Source organism: Rousettus aegyptiacus, unplaced genomic scaffold (assembly GCF_014176215.1).
Source record: "Rousettus aegyptiacus isolate mRouAeg1 unplaced genomic scaffold, mRouAeg1.p scaffold_m13_p_18, whole genome shotgun sequence".
NCBI classification, from domain to species: Eukaryota; Metazoa; Chordata; class Mammalia; order Chiroptera; family Pteropodidae; genus Rousettus; species Rousettus aegyptiacus.
In genome coordinates this window covers 18,971,962-18,986,707 of record NW_023416293.1, presented here as the reverse complement: position 1 = coordinate 18,986,707, position 14,746 = coordinate 18,971,962, and the positions used below count along the sequence as shown (strand labels likewise).

Sequence of the window (14,746 nt, the reverse complement as noted above, 5' to 3'; positions counted from 1 at the left end):
TGTATTTTCAATAATTAATATAAATGCAGATAATCTATACGTCGATGTCTCTAAGTAATCTAAAACATATTTTATGTTTCTCCTGGTTTAAAGAATTTAATCTCAACTACTTGCAGATTTTACTGGCAATGAGAAGTAAACCACCGGGACTTCCTTTCAAATTTTCTGGACCCCTCTGCCTTTTGCACCAACACAGATGCAATTTTTCATTCCGTTGTATATAAGGCGACAGCGAGACACCATCCTCCCTCACTTCTGGCTTTTTCACTCCATTCTGGTTCTAAATGCTGTAAGTACAGTTTCTAGAACAACATTTTATTTAGGGCACTCCACTGACCAAAAAAAAAAAAAACACACACACACACACAAACACAAAAATGTGCACTAACTCTCCTCACAAAGACTGCATGCTCCAGGTCAAACAGTTCTTAAAATGTCCAACACATAATTCAGCAATTGCCTACCCGTGGGTCGGAGATCAACAGTTATAAGGAGTCAGTGAAAGGACCATGTATTCCAGAAGCACTGTCTGTATGCCAACTATTTATATATCTTGAACTTATATGTGTATGCAAGCACGTGCGTATGCACACAAACACATATATTTGCAATTGATGATACTACTTTAAGTGTATTTGATTAATCAAAGAAAACATCTTATTTAGATATGTAGCAATGTTTCTGAATTCACAGTGGCATTTTTAGTCATGTTTCATATTTTTAGTAGACATCAAATACATAACTACTATGATGTTGAAGACAAGTTTTTGACAGTAAAAGAGGCCTCCACATTGTAAGTTCCATTTCATTAATTAAACTCATAACACAAACACTCTGCTGCTGACCCATGTGCCTCCCGCTCCAAACAATATCAACACAAACTGCTTTTAGAAATTGCCCTTAAAAAAGTCAGCTTCTCTGATCATCAGGCCATTATACACTTGAAACATTAATGGGCCATCAATTTTATACAACTAACATAAATCATTTTTACAGTTTAATTTGACTCACTCTTCTCTTTACTCATCAAACATTAAGCGAGTAAGAAAAAAGTATTAAAGATATTCCTTAAAGCCTCTATTACTTTACTCTGATAGGTTTGGAAATAGCTCATACTACTCTCTTTAGCAATGATGAAAAATTACTTGAGGGTGTCTAGAAACCAAAAATGAACTTTTAAACATAAATTAGAACACAATTTTTAGAACACAGGACTCATCGATACTTATGTTTAGATATATACGAAAAGCCATCATCATACCATAGCAGTAAATGTATTCATATTGATTTTAAATTATTTAACTTACTACTTATTAACTTATTATTAATTTCACATTATTCATGAGAAATAAAGACATTCAATGCAAGCAGTCAACTCCTTGAGGAAATAACAATGAAACATAACATGTCCAATGTATATAAAACGTCAATATTTTTAAAACCGTATCTCAAAGGTTGACTACATTCAAAAATCCTTTCAAATGTGTTGAATTATCCTTAGAAATTGGCTGAACCTTAAAAGTGCAGCTCACATAGTGGGTAAGCTCTGTATTTTAAGAGGCGAATGTATTACTATATTTCTGTGTTTGCCCAAAGATAAATACATCTCACTTTCATTCCCTTCTGAGAGGCTGACTTACCCTGTGTATCTATACTAACTGATCAGCCTCCTAACCAGTAATAATAGAAATAATAAGAATAAACAGTAAAACCACTGGTTATATTTACTGTGCATTTACAAAGGACACTGTTCAAGGCACTTTTTATTTATCTCATATAATCATTATAATAATACCATAAGGTAAGCACAATTATCTCCCACATTCTACAATTGAAGATACTGAGAAACAGGTACTGTGCTAATAATGGTTTGCATACCTGTGTCGCATGCGTATAAATACCATTTTGGTATTTTTAATACTATTAAATTGATTCTCTTTGTTAAACAAGGCAAACTTGAAACTTTAATCTTTTTTTATGGGAACTATTTATAAAATCTATTTTCTATTTTTTATTATTTTAATATCCTCGGTGTTTTTTTGGTAGATACAACGCTAGCAAAGAGAGACGATATAAAAGCATTACATAGTTCTAAAACATTATATTCAGGTTAACACATCTTAAAATGGTGTCTCTCTTTTCAAAATATTAGCCTAACATTGGCAATACATACTCAGCAATGAAGCTATCATTCTCCACAAATTCCAACATCTTCGTATATGTTTATGTACAAGTTTATTAGAATTTCTGCTATTACATGCGTGCTTACCCAAAGAATACACTCTCTTTTATTCCATCTTTCCCTCCTGTCTGTCAATAAGACTGACATTTTCACCAGTGGTCTCATACGCCCTTTGTTACATTTGGTTCCACATGTCTTACCATCCCTGGGGGTATTGCGAACAGCTTTTTCTATTAAATTTTCCAGTTGGTCATTGCTAGAATATAGCAATGTTATTGTACATTAATCGTATAATCCCAGTGACCTTGCTGACTAATGTTATTAGTCCTAATAATTAATCTGCAGATTCTCTTAGATTCTCCCAGTAGACAATCAATTAATTGTCCATACGCATCGATCATTTGGGTTCATTTACAATCTGGCCCCAACATTGCCACCACCTGTATGACTTTGAGCAAGCCACAACAATTTACTTCATTCATTCAGAAAACTAAGATTGAGCCAGGGGATCTTTAAAAACCTTTCTCATTCTGAATTTCCTCAACTATGTTACATACATGTAGAATAGCATGTTACTTTCTGTCCTGCCCGTTACTCCACGGGGTTCCTTCGGATTGTGCCCTTCTAAGCACTAGTAGTTTACCTAACCTGCAGTTTCGGCCCAAGTGGCAGAAGCACATACTGCTAATGGAATAGGCGTGTGATCCCTCAAATCTCCCAGCTCCCTCACAGATCAGACAGGTAGTTCTGAGCCATTAGTTGGAAGCAGAGATGATATCTGTCTCCCTGGGACCAAAGCAACAACAACAAAAAACTTAGCCCTCCAAACTCTTTTCTTCCCCTGCCACTGTAATTAAAGCCATTCCAGATGCGAAGTGTCAGTCCCCCGGGTTCCTGAGTGGCCGTCTGGAACAGAGCCCCCTAGCCAGTGTTAGCCATGTAGCATGTATGTGAATTTACTGTATACAAAGCCACTGAGATTTGAGAATTCATAGTTTTTCTTATAAAAGCGTAATTTGGCCTACGTTGATCAACCCAAGACAGCCTCCCACCCCCAGAGTGGTGGGTTTGTTACAGTCAGTGACCCTACACTGGCACACAGTTATCACCCAAAGAATATAACATAAGAGTTCACCCTTAGCGCTGTGCATTCTCTGGGTTTTGACAAATGTATGATGACATGCATCCGCCATCACAGTATCACAGAGCGGTTTCACTGCCCTAAAAATCATCTGTGTTCCACCTTGTCATCCTTCTCTCCCCGACTCCCTAGTAACCGCGGACCTTTTTGCTGTCTCTATACTTTTATTTTTACCAGAATGTCACAGAGTTGGAATCATACAATTTGAAAAATCATACAGCTTTTTCAAATTGGTTTCTTTCTCTTAGTAATATGCATTTAAGGTTCCTTCATATCTTCCCATTGTTCATTTTTTTAGTGTTGAATAATATAGTCCATTGTCTGGATGTATCACAGTTCATTTATCCATCACCTACTGAAGAATATTTTGGTTGCTTCCAAGTTTTGACAATTATCAGTAAAGCTGTTTAAACATCTGTGTGCAGGTTTTGCATGGATATAAATAGTCAACTATTTGGGGAAATATCTTGAACCACAATTTCTGAATTGTATGGTAAGAATATGTTTGGTTTTATAAGAAACTGCCAAACTGTCTTTGAGAGTGGCTGCATTATTTACATTTCCACCAAAAATGAATGAGCATTCCTGTGGCTCCACATTCTCATCAGCATTTGATGTTGTCAGTGTTTGGATTTCGTCATTCTAACAGCAATCTTTTGCTTCTTTTTGTGAATACAAGACTGTTGAAATGAATGTGTATTTTTATGAGCCCATGTACAAGAACTGGTCTAAGGCAGGTATATTTCTTGGAGTGAATTTTCTAGATCCCATACATTACCACCTTAAACATTATTAGATGTAATTATATTGCTCTCCAAAGTGGTGCACCAATTTACAATCCTAACAGAAATGTATAAAAATTTCCACTGGTCCATATCTTAGCCACCGTTTGACACTGCCAAATTCATCAACTTTTGCCAATCCATGTACAAAGATAAGAATGTGACTTAAAAGTTGCACATCCCTTATTACTAACAATCTTTAGCCTTTTTCTAAATACTTGGAAGCCACTGAATTTTCTATGAATTACTTCTTCAAACTTTTGAATATTTTTATACTTGAATATTCTTTTTCTTATTAACTGGTAGTTCTTTATGTATTCTCTAGTAACATTTTATATGCAACTTTAAAAATATCTTCTCTCTATCTGAGGCTTGTTTTTTTTTTTATTTTAATGGTGCTTGTAGATATCAATGTTGTCAAATATATACTTATTTTGCTTTGTGGTTTGTGTTTTAGATTTTTTTTTTAAATCAGCTTCATTTATATATAATTTAGTGCAATAAAACTTACCACTAATGAGTTTTGATACTTGTTTACAGTCATATAACTATCTCTGCGATCATCAAAATAGAACATTTCTTTCTGCTTTTATGGAATGAAAATGTCTGCATGTCTCTGCAGTGAGGTCACGCCCCCTTCCCCAGCCACTGTTGACCACCGACCGGCTTTGTCACTGCAGCTGTCTTTCTACATTTCCTATGAATGGAATCTTTCAGCATGCACAGATTAATAGTTCATTCTCTTTATTGCTAAATAGCGTCTCTTTATTAGTTGATAGAAATTTGGGTTGTTTCCAGGTTCAGGGTGTTGTTAATGAAAGTGCTCCGAACATGAGTACAAGACTTTGTGCAGAAACACGTGTAAACAACACAGGTACATAACAGGGAGTAGACTGGCGCATTGTAGCATAAGTTTAGGCTTAACTCTGTAAGAAACCGAAATTGCTCCAAGTGACCACGCCACCCCGCCTTGCCATCGTCATTGCAGGAGCGTGGTGCGCTTGGCATTGTGAGTCTTCAATGTCGGTCATTTCAGTGGGTATGCAGTGGTGTTTCGTTGTGGTTTTGACATGCATTGCCCTAAACTAACGATACTGATCATCTTGTCATGTGTTTATTTACCTCCTTCGCTAAGACATTTTTCAATCTCAGCACAACATTGAAACAACTCTTAAGTTTTCCAAAAGCGTTCTGAACATATCCCTTTGACCCTTCCCACCCCACCCCCTCGGACGCCCTGCCGCACCCGCTACTGCTCACCTCCTAATCCCGCCAAACGCTCCCCGCTCTTGGCCTCTCGTACTCAGAACAAGCCTGTCCTCCTCCCAGCGCTGAGTCTGTTCTCATCCTTGCCATCTTCAAGTTCACATCACGGCCCACTCCTCCTCCATTTTGGCAGAGGACGTGACTACATCCCTCACAACCCCACCTCCACACCTGCTTTAGAACCGAACCGCCCTCCCGTGCGTCTCGGCCCTGACACCTTTCCGGCTGCCCGCTCGCTCGCGTGGCCCCGCTCCTTGAGACTCTCCTGGACCTCCCACCAGCACTGAGTGACCCGTGGGTAGATTTCATTACATAAATGTCTTGTGTTGTCCTCTGACTCTTTTACATCCCTATTCTCTCCAGTGTGAGCGTGATTTTAAGTTTTTCAAGAAAGGATACTTTAGAAGCAAAATGCATGTTAAGCATTTTATAAATAATGCTGCCTGACCTATAATTTAATTTAAACAAAATAAGTAGAAACAAAGTTCTTTAATACTTACTGTAAAATGATGTGTGAAATTAAAATATTTCTATGCCAAGAGAGTTGTGCTGGCCAAAAAAAACTTAACATTTTAATCTGCATCAACTTTGTCAACAATTATTTACAGTTTTTAATTATTTTTCGGTAGAGCATGAGAATTTTTAAATTATGTATAAGCATACTAACAAAAATTTATTCTTTACATAAAGCAGTAAATTAATTATTACTGGAAATGCACTGTACCGAGTCCATTATCCATCTATATCGGATTAGCATTATTGTAGTCACAGCACAAAAATTTACTCTGATAACATTGAAGTCATTAAATTAATTCCTTGAAGCCAGAAGATATCTGTGCATTCTTTGCAAACTACAGTCATATATAAAAAATTTCCGAACAAACTGGTGAACTGTCGAAATAGATACATCAATATTAATTAAGTCATTGGTCCAAAGAAGGAAAATTAAAATAAACAACACTTATTGATCATACTGATCATCTATTTCCTTGAAAATGAGTTATGTTCCTAAAATACAAGAGATGCTGTCTCTGACTGCAGGTGCTTTCAAGATCACTATTTCTTAATAATTTCAAAAAGTAAACATAACGTAAAGGGACGTGTGATTTAGTAGCAAGATGCACAGTAGAAAGAATTTATTTTGCTTAATTACAGACAGAGAGAGAGGGAGGGAAGGAGAGTGAGACAGAGAAAAGGAGGGAGGGAAGGAAGGAGGAAGAGAGAGCAAAAGCTAGAGAGAAGCAGAGCTCCTTTCCCAGGGAGAAGGGGTGCAGAGACGTGCTGCAGGGCTTCACAAAGGAGGCGGACTCGACAGCCGCCTCAAGCAAGGTTGTGCGAGGGTGTTCCAGGAAGAGGAAGGACAGCATGTTCAAAGGCACGTCGTCTTGCAGTACACTCAGTCGGGCCGGACCGCTCATACCTCCACGGAAGTTCATGCATCTCTAAATGCGCAGATCAGCTAGCAGCGACAAAGGTTCGCTCCTGGACCAAACTCTAGCCAGGTGCCTCTGAACCTTCTTCTCGACCAGGCCTCAACCTTGGTCTCTAAAAACTAGACTCAATACAAACAATTTTGTCCACCTCCCTTTCCTCCTCCACATTAAGTGACTTAAACACTAACCTAGTTTCCAACAGCTCTAGGACATGGCCCTGGGATGACACATCTCCCTCTCGCCCCCTTAAAGGGCCTGAGAAAATTCAAGGCTGCCAAAAGAATTCACGGTGAGCTCCAGCCAACAGCCGAGGGTCTGCCGGCCACCCTCCCTTAGAGCACTTACTAAAAGGCCTCAAGACTGTGAACCCTTCTCTGGCCTTTGAGATGCACGCATCTCTCCTACAGCTGGAGCACCTTCTCCAAGGTGCTGAATGCCGTCCTTCGAAACGTCATCAGGCAAGATGGCGCCTCCTCTCAGTCTCTGTGGGACGGTGGATCCCAACGTCCACAACTGGCAGCTGGCAGACACACACAGCTGGACGAAGTGGCACTTACGCTGACCAACCCTCGGGAATTTTCCACGTCCCTGCCCCCTCGCGCTCCCTTTAAAACACCCAGTCGCCTCTGTGCAAGTCCAGGTGGAGCCAGTTCGCACTCAGCCCTCCTCCCGATGACAACAGGGCATTACTGATTAGACCTGTCCTGACTCCCTGGACCAGTCTGCGGTTATCTTTGACAGTGGTAGAATATGAAATAATGCCATCTGCTGTTTTAAGGCTTCCAGGAGCTCTCTTTATCTTTCAAGTATAGCTGTGCTGGCTACACGGCATGTTAAGGCCTGCCCCACTCCCAACGGGGCTGCTGGGGGTTCCCAGTCTCGGACAAGTGCTACTTCTCCTGTTCCACTGTCCTTATCCTTCCTATGAAATGCTTCCTGCCACATCACACTATTTACCTATACTCATACTTTACTCATTTACTTCCTCATTCCTTCGTATGGCAAACACGTTTATTAATTTATTAATTACCATCCGTCAAGGAGCCTGCTCAGACGCCACGTGTCTACCCCCCATGCCTTCGCCAGCAGCGTCGGCCAGAAGCACTCTTTTCTCAACTTTAAGACAAGGTGAGTCCGTTTAAGCTGCAGGCAAAATTTTTTTATTCTATTGGATCTTTGATTATCACAACTGTTTCTCCTTCTGAAATACGATGTTTTCCATGTTATGTCAGGGGTAGACAGCGACAGTCCATGGGCCAAGCCTGGCCCGCTGCCTGTTTCTATACAGTCCACGAGCTAAGAGCGGCTGTTACATTTTTTAATGGTTGAAAAAAAAATCGCGAGAAAAATAAAAAATATTTTATAACACAAAAATCCTAAATTCAACTTCCAGGGTTTTGGGGAGCACGGCCACGCTCGCTCGTTTGCATATGGTCTACGGCTGTTTCCATGGCAACATCAGCGTCAGAGCTGAGTAGTCAAAACCAAAAACACATGGTCCACAAAACCTGAAGTACCTGCTATTCGGCTCTTCACGGAAAAAGCGCGCCCACCTCGAGTTAGACCATCACAAGCTGCATCATGTTCACTCCCGCGATGGTTAAAGCCGCGCTCAGATCTAGGAAGCGAGACAGGCTGCAGGAGCCGCTGCGCTTTAAGTCGTTTACGGGCATCCGCTCAGTTCAGCCCTGAGCACCCGAACCGGCAGCTTCTCCTTCCCTGATGCCTCGTTCTGCTCTCTGTTATCACACTGAATGTACCCTCATCGCAGTTGCAACTCCTGCCTGATCTTCCGCCAACACCTCGCCCTCTGCATACGCACGCAGTGCTTCAGTCGTGAGGACCACAGCTGGCAGAGTGTAAGGGGTCCACACCAGTCCCCTCCTCCTGATGTCCAGGCCACCCGTGTGGGTCTGAACTGACGCCACAGAGTGGCAGGAGGTACAAGAAGACGGCTGCCCAGTGTGCCCGTTAGCTCGGCCCGCCAGAGGCAGACAGGTTACAGGGACTAAAGCGTCTGTCACTTTCTTCAGTGTTGGAGGTAAACCTGGGTGTCAGAGGTAAACTCCAGGTAGCTTTTCCTCCAACTCCTTCCATCTGCCTTATAATCAGTGGCTATTGCTCCCAGATTTTAGATTAGACTGCTTTTCATTCTTAGATTTCAATGTTTTCTTAAGTTTTCATTGTATGTTAAGAAACATAATGGGACGTCAGAAGCTCACCTTTCACAACTATGAGAATTACTTTAAGTTCTTAAAAGATTCCAAGAACTAGATGTTAGCTCGTAAGACGAAGTATCAAAGTTGTCTCATTCTGCTTTTCCGTAAAACACTCCAATTATGTCATCTTTGTCCTTTTGTATCACCACCTTTTCCTAACTGAGCAGCAATTAAAATTGCTGAGTAGGAAGATAAAAGTCTATTTGATACACTAAGAAAAGATATTCCCATGCAAATTGTAATTTAACAAACAGTTCCATTCTGATCAAAATAATAATCTGCCAAAGATTGTTAGACATCCTCTTACAAGTCTGTGTTCTACCAGAACTTTAGGTATGCAATCACTTATTCTTTATGTACTAGGCATTCATTCATCGTTAGGGTATTTCCTTTCTGTCACACCTGCCATCTACTTTTTCCTCTTAAAGTATTGGCAAATAGGCAATCAATTATATAATTAAGACACAAGGATTTTGAGAAACAAATCTGATCATTTATGTTCTTTTCTTAGTATGTTATCTTTCTTTTTCCAAAAATCTGTGAAAGTCACAATGAATAAAGTAAATAGAACAATAAAACAACAGTCTTGTTATTTTTTCCTATAATTATGATTTATTATTTCAATTAAATTTTAGGGGAAACATTGAAAAATAAAAATCTATTGTTTAAAATGGTTCATAAACTTTATTTTTAAAGTTATTCTTTTCGACATCATTCAGCATTTATCTTATACTGACATTTTTATTATTCAAAATTTCTCACTTGAATAAGAGGAGCAGTTCATCTAGAATCTCACAACTATTATGCATAATTAATATCCTGATGCATTATTTATGGTGGTGAATAATATTCTGAAATGAGAAGTCTCTGCAGATAAAATATCACTCTATCATGTTCCATTATAGGAAGAAATACTTTTAATTAAAGCGATGCCACAGAAATCAGAAGAAGTGGGAACAGCTCTTGATAGCGTTCTATCCCAAGGCCCTACTTCCTCTTCGGAAGCCTGATAAAACTCGTGTCTTGTCTACACACATGGTGGAATGTAGACCAGTCTCAGAAACACAGAATCGCTGAAGTGCTGGCTGCGACAGACCTTAAAGGCCTCCCACTCTCTCTGTCCCGACGCCAGAAAGCTGTGCTTGCAGCACTGAGGTCATTAAACAAGGGTCCTTTTTTCAATAAATGTTCTTATTTGAGGGACCATTTTATGACTATTGATAAATAATTTGCCAAAGACTATGATTGGTCTCCTTCCTAACTTAATGTAAACTGGAGTTTATATGTATGTATGTATACGAGGGTGGTGCCAAGTATCATATATGTGTATATGCGCATATATACACATATACATACTTGCATACATACATAAAAGGTATTGATACACTGATAAAGCTATTTTATGGATTTCGCTCATAATCCATTTTTTTGTAGTTTTCTTCACAGACTTCTTTGGGATTCTTAGATATATTTTACTCATTTCTTTTTGTTTTTATTAATTTATGCATTTAATGCTAAAAATTTTATTCTGATAACTCCCTTAGTTATATATCACTTATTCTAAAAAATCACATTTCCATTTTCACTATAATTAAGAAATTCTTCAATTTTATTTGATATTTCCCCTTCGACCCAAAATTTATTTTAAATAGTATGCTTTGTAATTTTCAGGTAGAAGAAAGTTGTTTTTTTTTGGGGGGGGGGGCTTTTTAAAAAATTAATTTCTAGTCTTATTCCATTATAGTCATCTTTGTCTTATCGCTACTCTTTGGCATTTACTCAGGTTTATCTTGTGGCCTAAAATATGGTCGATATTCTTTAACGTTGTGTGTGAACCTTTTAAAAATGTGCACTCTATTTCTGAGGTTCAGATTTTGACAAAAAACTCTATAAGATGAACCTCATACTTAGCATTTCGCTTATTTTTTTCTAGTTGCAATGTGTTACATCTCTATTATTAATGCAATATACATATTAAAGAGAGAGCGATAACGAGCAGAATCATGTTCGCGGGCAGTAAGGCTCAGCGGATGACAGAGAGGAGTCGGGTGGCTCCTGTGTCCTCCCGAAGGAAGGCGGTCGGCACAGCCCTGCAGCCTCGCGGCTCGAGAAGGACTGGCTCTGCGTCACCGAGTGCTCAAACACTGCCTTTACTTAGGAATCTGTGGGCTCCACTTCTGTCCCCCACTCCAACCTGACCCTTCTCCATCCTTTGCCCCTCCCCTACACTCCATCCAGAGCTGATCCCCAGCGAGGGCCCCTCGGACAGAGCTTTGTCCAGAGGGAGCCTGACTTGGTTAGTTTCGAGGGTCTACGGTCCAAGATTGCTCCGGAAACATCCGTCCCTCCCACACTCCCCGCGCTCCCGCCCGCTCTGGGCTGCTGTCTTCACGATGGTCCCCACGCTTTCTTTCCTCCACTTCCTCCTACACACCTGCTGATGCCACATGCGGGCGAATCTGTCATCCAGTTTTGTTGGAGATTACTCTGCCTGTGGGTTTGGGGCTTGCCTTCTTCACAGCACTGTCTGTTTTTATGTGGAGATTCAAAGAGATTAAAAACTATTCCTCCATGATGATTCTTATTTCTCCTTAAACTTTTAATAATAACAAGGTGAGTCTGTGTGAACATGACTAGTTACTGAGGGCAAAGGCCCAACTTCTCAATTCTAACTTAAAAACAAAAATGAAAAGCCATTCATATAAAGAGTACACAGTGACGACCTGTAAGTATGAACTATGAATAAATAATTGAAACACATCATCTGATTTAATGTTTACATTTTCTGCAGGAAAATCTAAGCTGGAACCACACGCCATTCTCTTTCAGGCTGACATCAGCCTGAATAAACATCCCAGAAGCACGAAAGTCTTCTGAAGAAGTCAGTCCTGCTCTTGATAAAAAGATTCTGTAGCTTAAGACACTTCTGGGATCATTTCCAGGAACACATATATAATTTACAGTGACTGACTACTCACTGCCAACCATAATTCTGTTCTCCCAACCTTTATAAAATGCAGGAGACACCAATTTGAGATTAAAAAAAAAAAGGCCACCTCCTATCTCCTACCAATGAAAGTCAAATCCAGCTACATCTACATAACATACATCTATACCTAGGCTTATGTATTTTAAACATAAACTGAAATCTAGAGTTGTGATTCTGTTATTATAGAAAATTAAAAACATATTTTATAAAAAGTCTAATTGGCCTAAGACTAGTGGTTCCCTTCCAAATTTAATAATCCGCTACATTTTAAGGATCATCTACTATTCAAGGCACTGTGCTTGGTAATAAGAAATAAAAAAATAAGTGAGATACACTCTGGTCCTCCGGGAACTGAGAAGCTGCTGTGCGTATCTGAGCACACACGCATGTGTGTTCGGGGAGAGGAGGTGCCACATACGGTACTGAATTAGGCCCAACTGGCGATATAACAGAAGTCCTTAAAAAACACTCAAAAAGCACAGGGAAGACTGAGGGTGCTCGGGGAAAAGCGACAGGGAGGGAGGACTGTGCGGCTTCGAGGAACACGCGGCTTCTCAGCAGGCGAATGGAGACGAGAAAAACCCGAAGAGCGAGGGACTGTAAAGCAATCTGAATGAGGGAAAAACCAGAACATGTATGTCATGTGAACTGGAAAAAGCAGTTCAGACTGGTTGACTGGACTTCGATTGCTGTGGCATTCTATGCTTGATCGGCAATCAGTATCTCATCCTACACGCTGATTTTCAGAAAATAAGACAGCATGACAACAATGAAAATGGCTGGCATGGTCAGCTCGCTAGGTCGTCGGTGACCCCTGGACAGCCAAGTCCCCCTGGCAGCGGAGAGGCAGTGAGCAGACGCCGGCTCACTTCGGGGTCGTGCTTGGCGCACGGCACGCCTCCTACGCAGCGAGAGCGTCCCTGCCCAGGGCTGCGGACCAGCCCTCAGTGACCCGGCCGAGAGAAGAGCGGCGACGCTGGCGTTCGGCGTCACGTGCAAAATCGAAGACCAGCTGCCTAAAAGGCCTGCCGGGCTCTCGCCAGTGCGAAATACCAGCAACCACGGGAAAGGGCTCAATATTAAAACACCTGGTATTTTCTTTTTACGAAGACTATTTTCATAGCTGACAATACAGTAATTTTTGTAAGAAGAATGCTCGACACTAGTCAAATTAAGCATAAATCCAAGCAGAGCTAGAAAATGCATAATGGCTGGCCACTCAGTGTCACGCTGTCACTCAGTACTAAGTTATGATAATGAGTAAACCATACGTATACTTTGCTCAGGACTATTTCACAGACTAACCAAAGAGGCATGTGGCACAAGGAAAGAACGGGGGGCTTGGAGCCCCAGCGCGGAGGTGTGCGCGTGGCCGGCCCGTGTGAGCGCTGCCGCCCCTGACCACGAGCGTCCGCACCGGGCCTGACCCCGTGCAGTGCCCACCCCCGACCCTGCAGCGGGCGCTACCGCGAGAGCTGTCACGCTCTCATTGTGACAGTCAGACGAGATCGAGCCTGCCACGCGCTCTGTGAAAGAAACCGCTACGCAAAAAACCATTAAACTGACTGTTTTCTGGTTGATTCCTACCCCCCCCACCGCCATCCCCTCTCCTTCCTTTATTCCACGCAATCCGATGTAGCGGCACATCCCGTGCGCCCCCAAAGCACATCCCTAACCCCCCGACCTCGTGTTCCCGCCTCCACGGCTTCTGGCCTGAAGAACCATCAGTGCATCAGACTCCCACAGACACCTCGCCCCTGGTATCCCTGCTCCCCAAATCCTCTGATCCACGGGAGCCCCAGAGCAATCTTCTAAACCTCTAATATTTATCTAGGCATCACGCACCTGCTCCGACGGCCTTCCCGCACGCCAGGGAGAAGCCTCACCTCCTCGTGACCTGGTCCCTTTGAGACCCCGTCTGCTATCGCGAGGCCCTCCGCGCCCTCCCGGCTGTTCCAGAAACACTCCGCACACACATTTCTAACAAGGGGCCCTGAGTTACCTGCTCCTTCTTTCCAGAACATTCAAGCACTTAGCACTGCTCACTCCTTCACTTCATTCCCTTCCGTTCGAATGTCGTGATGCAGAAAGCCCTGCCCTCGGCACCGTCTATGACAGGGCGAGTCCCTGCCTCATCCCTCTCTACCCTGTTCCTCGGCTTGTCTCCGAAGCCCGTAGTTCTGGAACGCTATCCCTTATTCACGTGCTTACTTTTCCACCGGATATGAACAGCACGGGGCGAGGACTTTATTCTTGTTAACGTCTTATCTGAGTTATGAGCAAAGCGTAGGGGGCTCAGTGCTAACTCCGCTTAACGAACAGTAAAAGCATCTCCCGCGTCCACTTCGTCTACATGTCCTGCAGAAAGCAGCAGAGCGCCCCCAACGCCGCCAGCGCCGCAAGCAGACCCTGAGCATCACGCCCGCTCGAGGCTGTTCCCCACCTTGGAATTTGAAGTGGACTCCAAGAAACAGAGCCTGTTGCCGAAGCCCTCCGCCGCCAGACACAGCTTCTGCTGCTCCTTGTGGACGGTGGCCGTGCACTGCAGGACGACCTCGTCATCCTGCGGAGGGAGACACAGAGGGGACAGTGAGACGGGGGGCGCCAGCCGGTCTGAGTCAGAGCTAGAAAACACGTTAGTGCCTCTTAAAAACCAGAGAAACATGTAAAGCCGGTTATCAAATTAAAAAAAAAACAAACCCACAAATGATTGGGAGAGTGCTTCTATTTGCAA

General features: G+C 42.0%; 1 protein-coding gene across 7 annotated transcripts in view; it reads right to left on the bottom strand.

Moving 5' to 3' along the window:
• The window catches only part of RYR2 (ryanodine receptor 2), a 525,506-nt gene that overhangs the window by 334,880 nt on the left and 175,880 nt on the right, over positions 1 to 14,746 (bottom strand). For all 7 annotated transcript variants that reach the window (XM_036235620.1, XM_036235621.1, XM_036235624.1 and 4 more), the window contains exon 2: positions 14,456 to 14,575. In XM_036235620.1, coding sequence (XP_036091513.1) covers positions 14,456 to 14,575 — 120 coding nt within the window. The remainder of the gene's footprint in view (positions 1 to 14,455; positions 14,576 to 14,746) is intronic.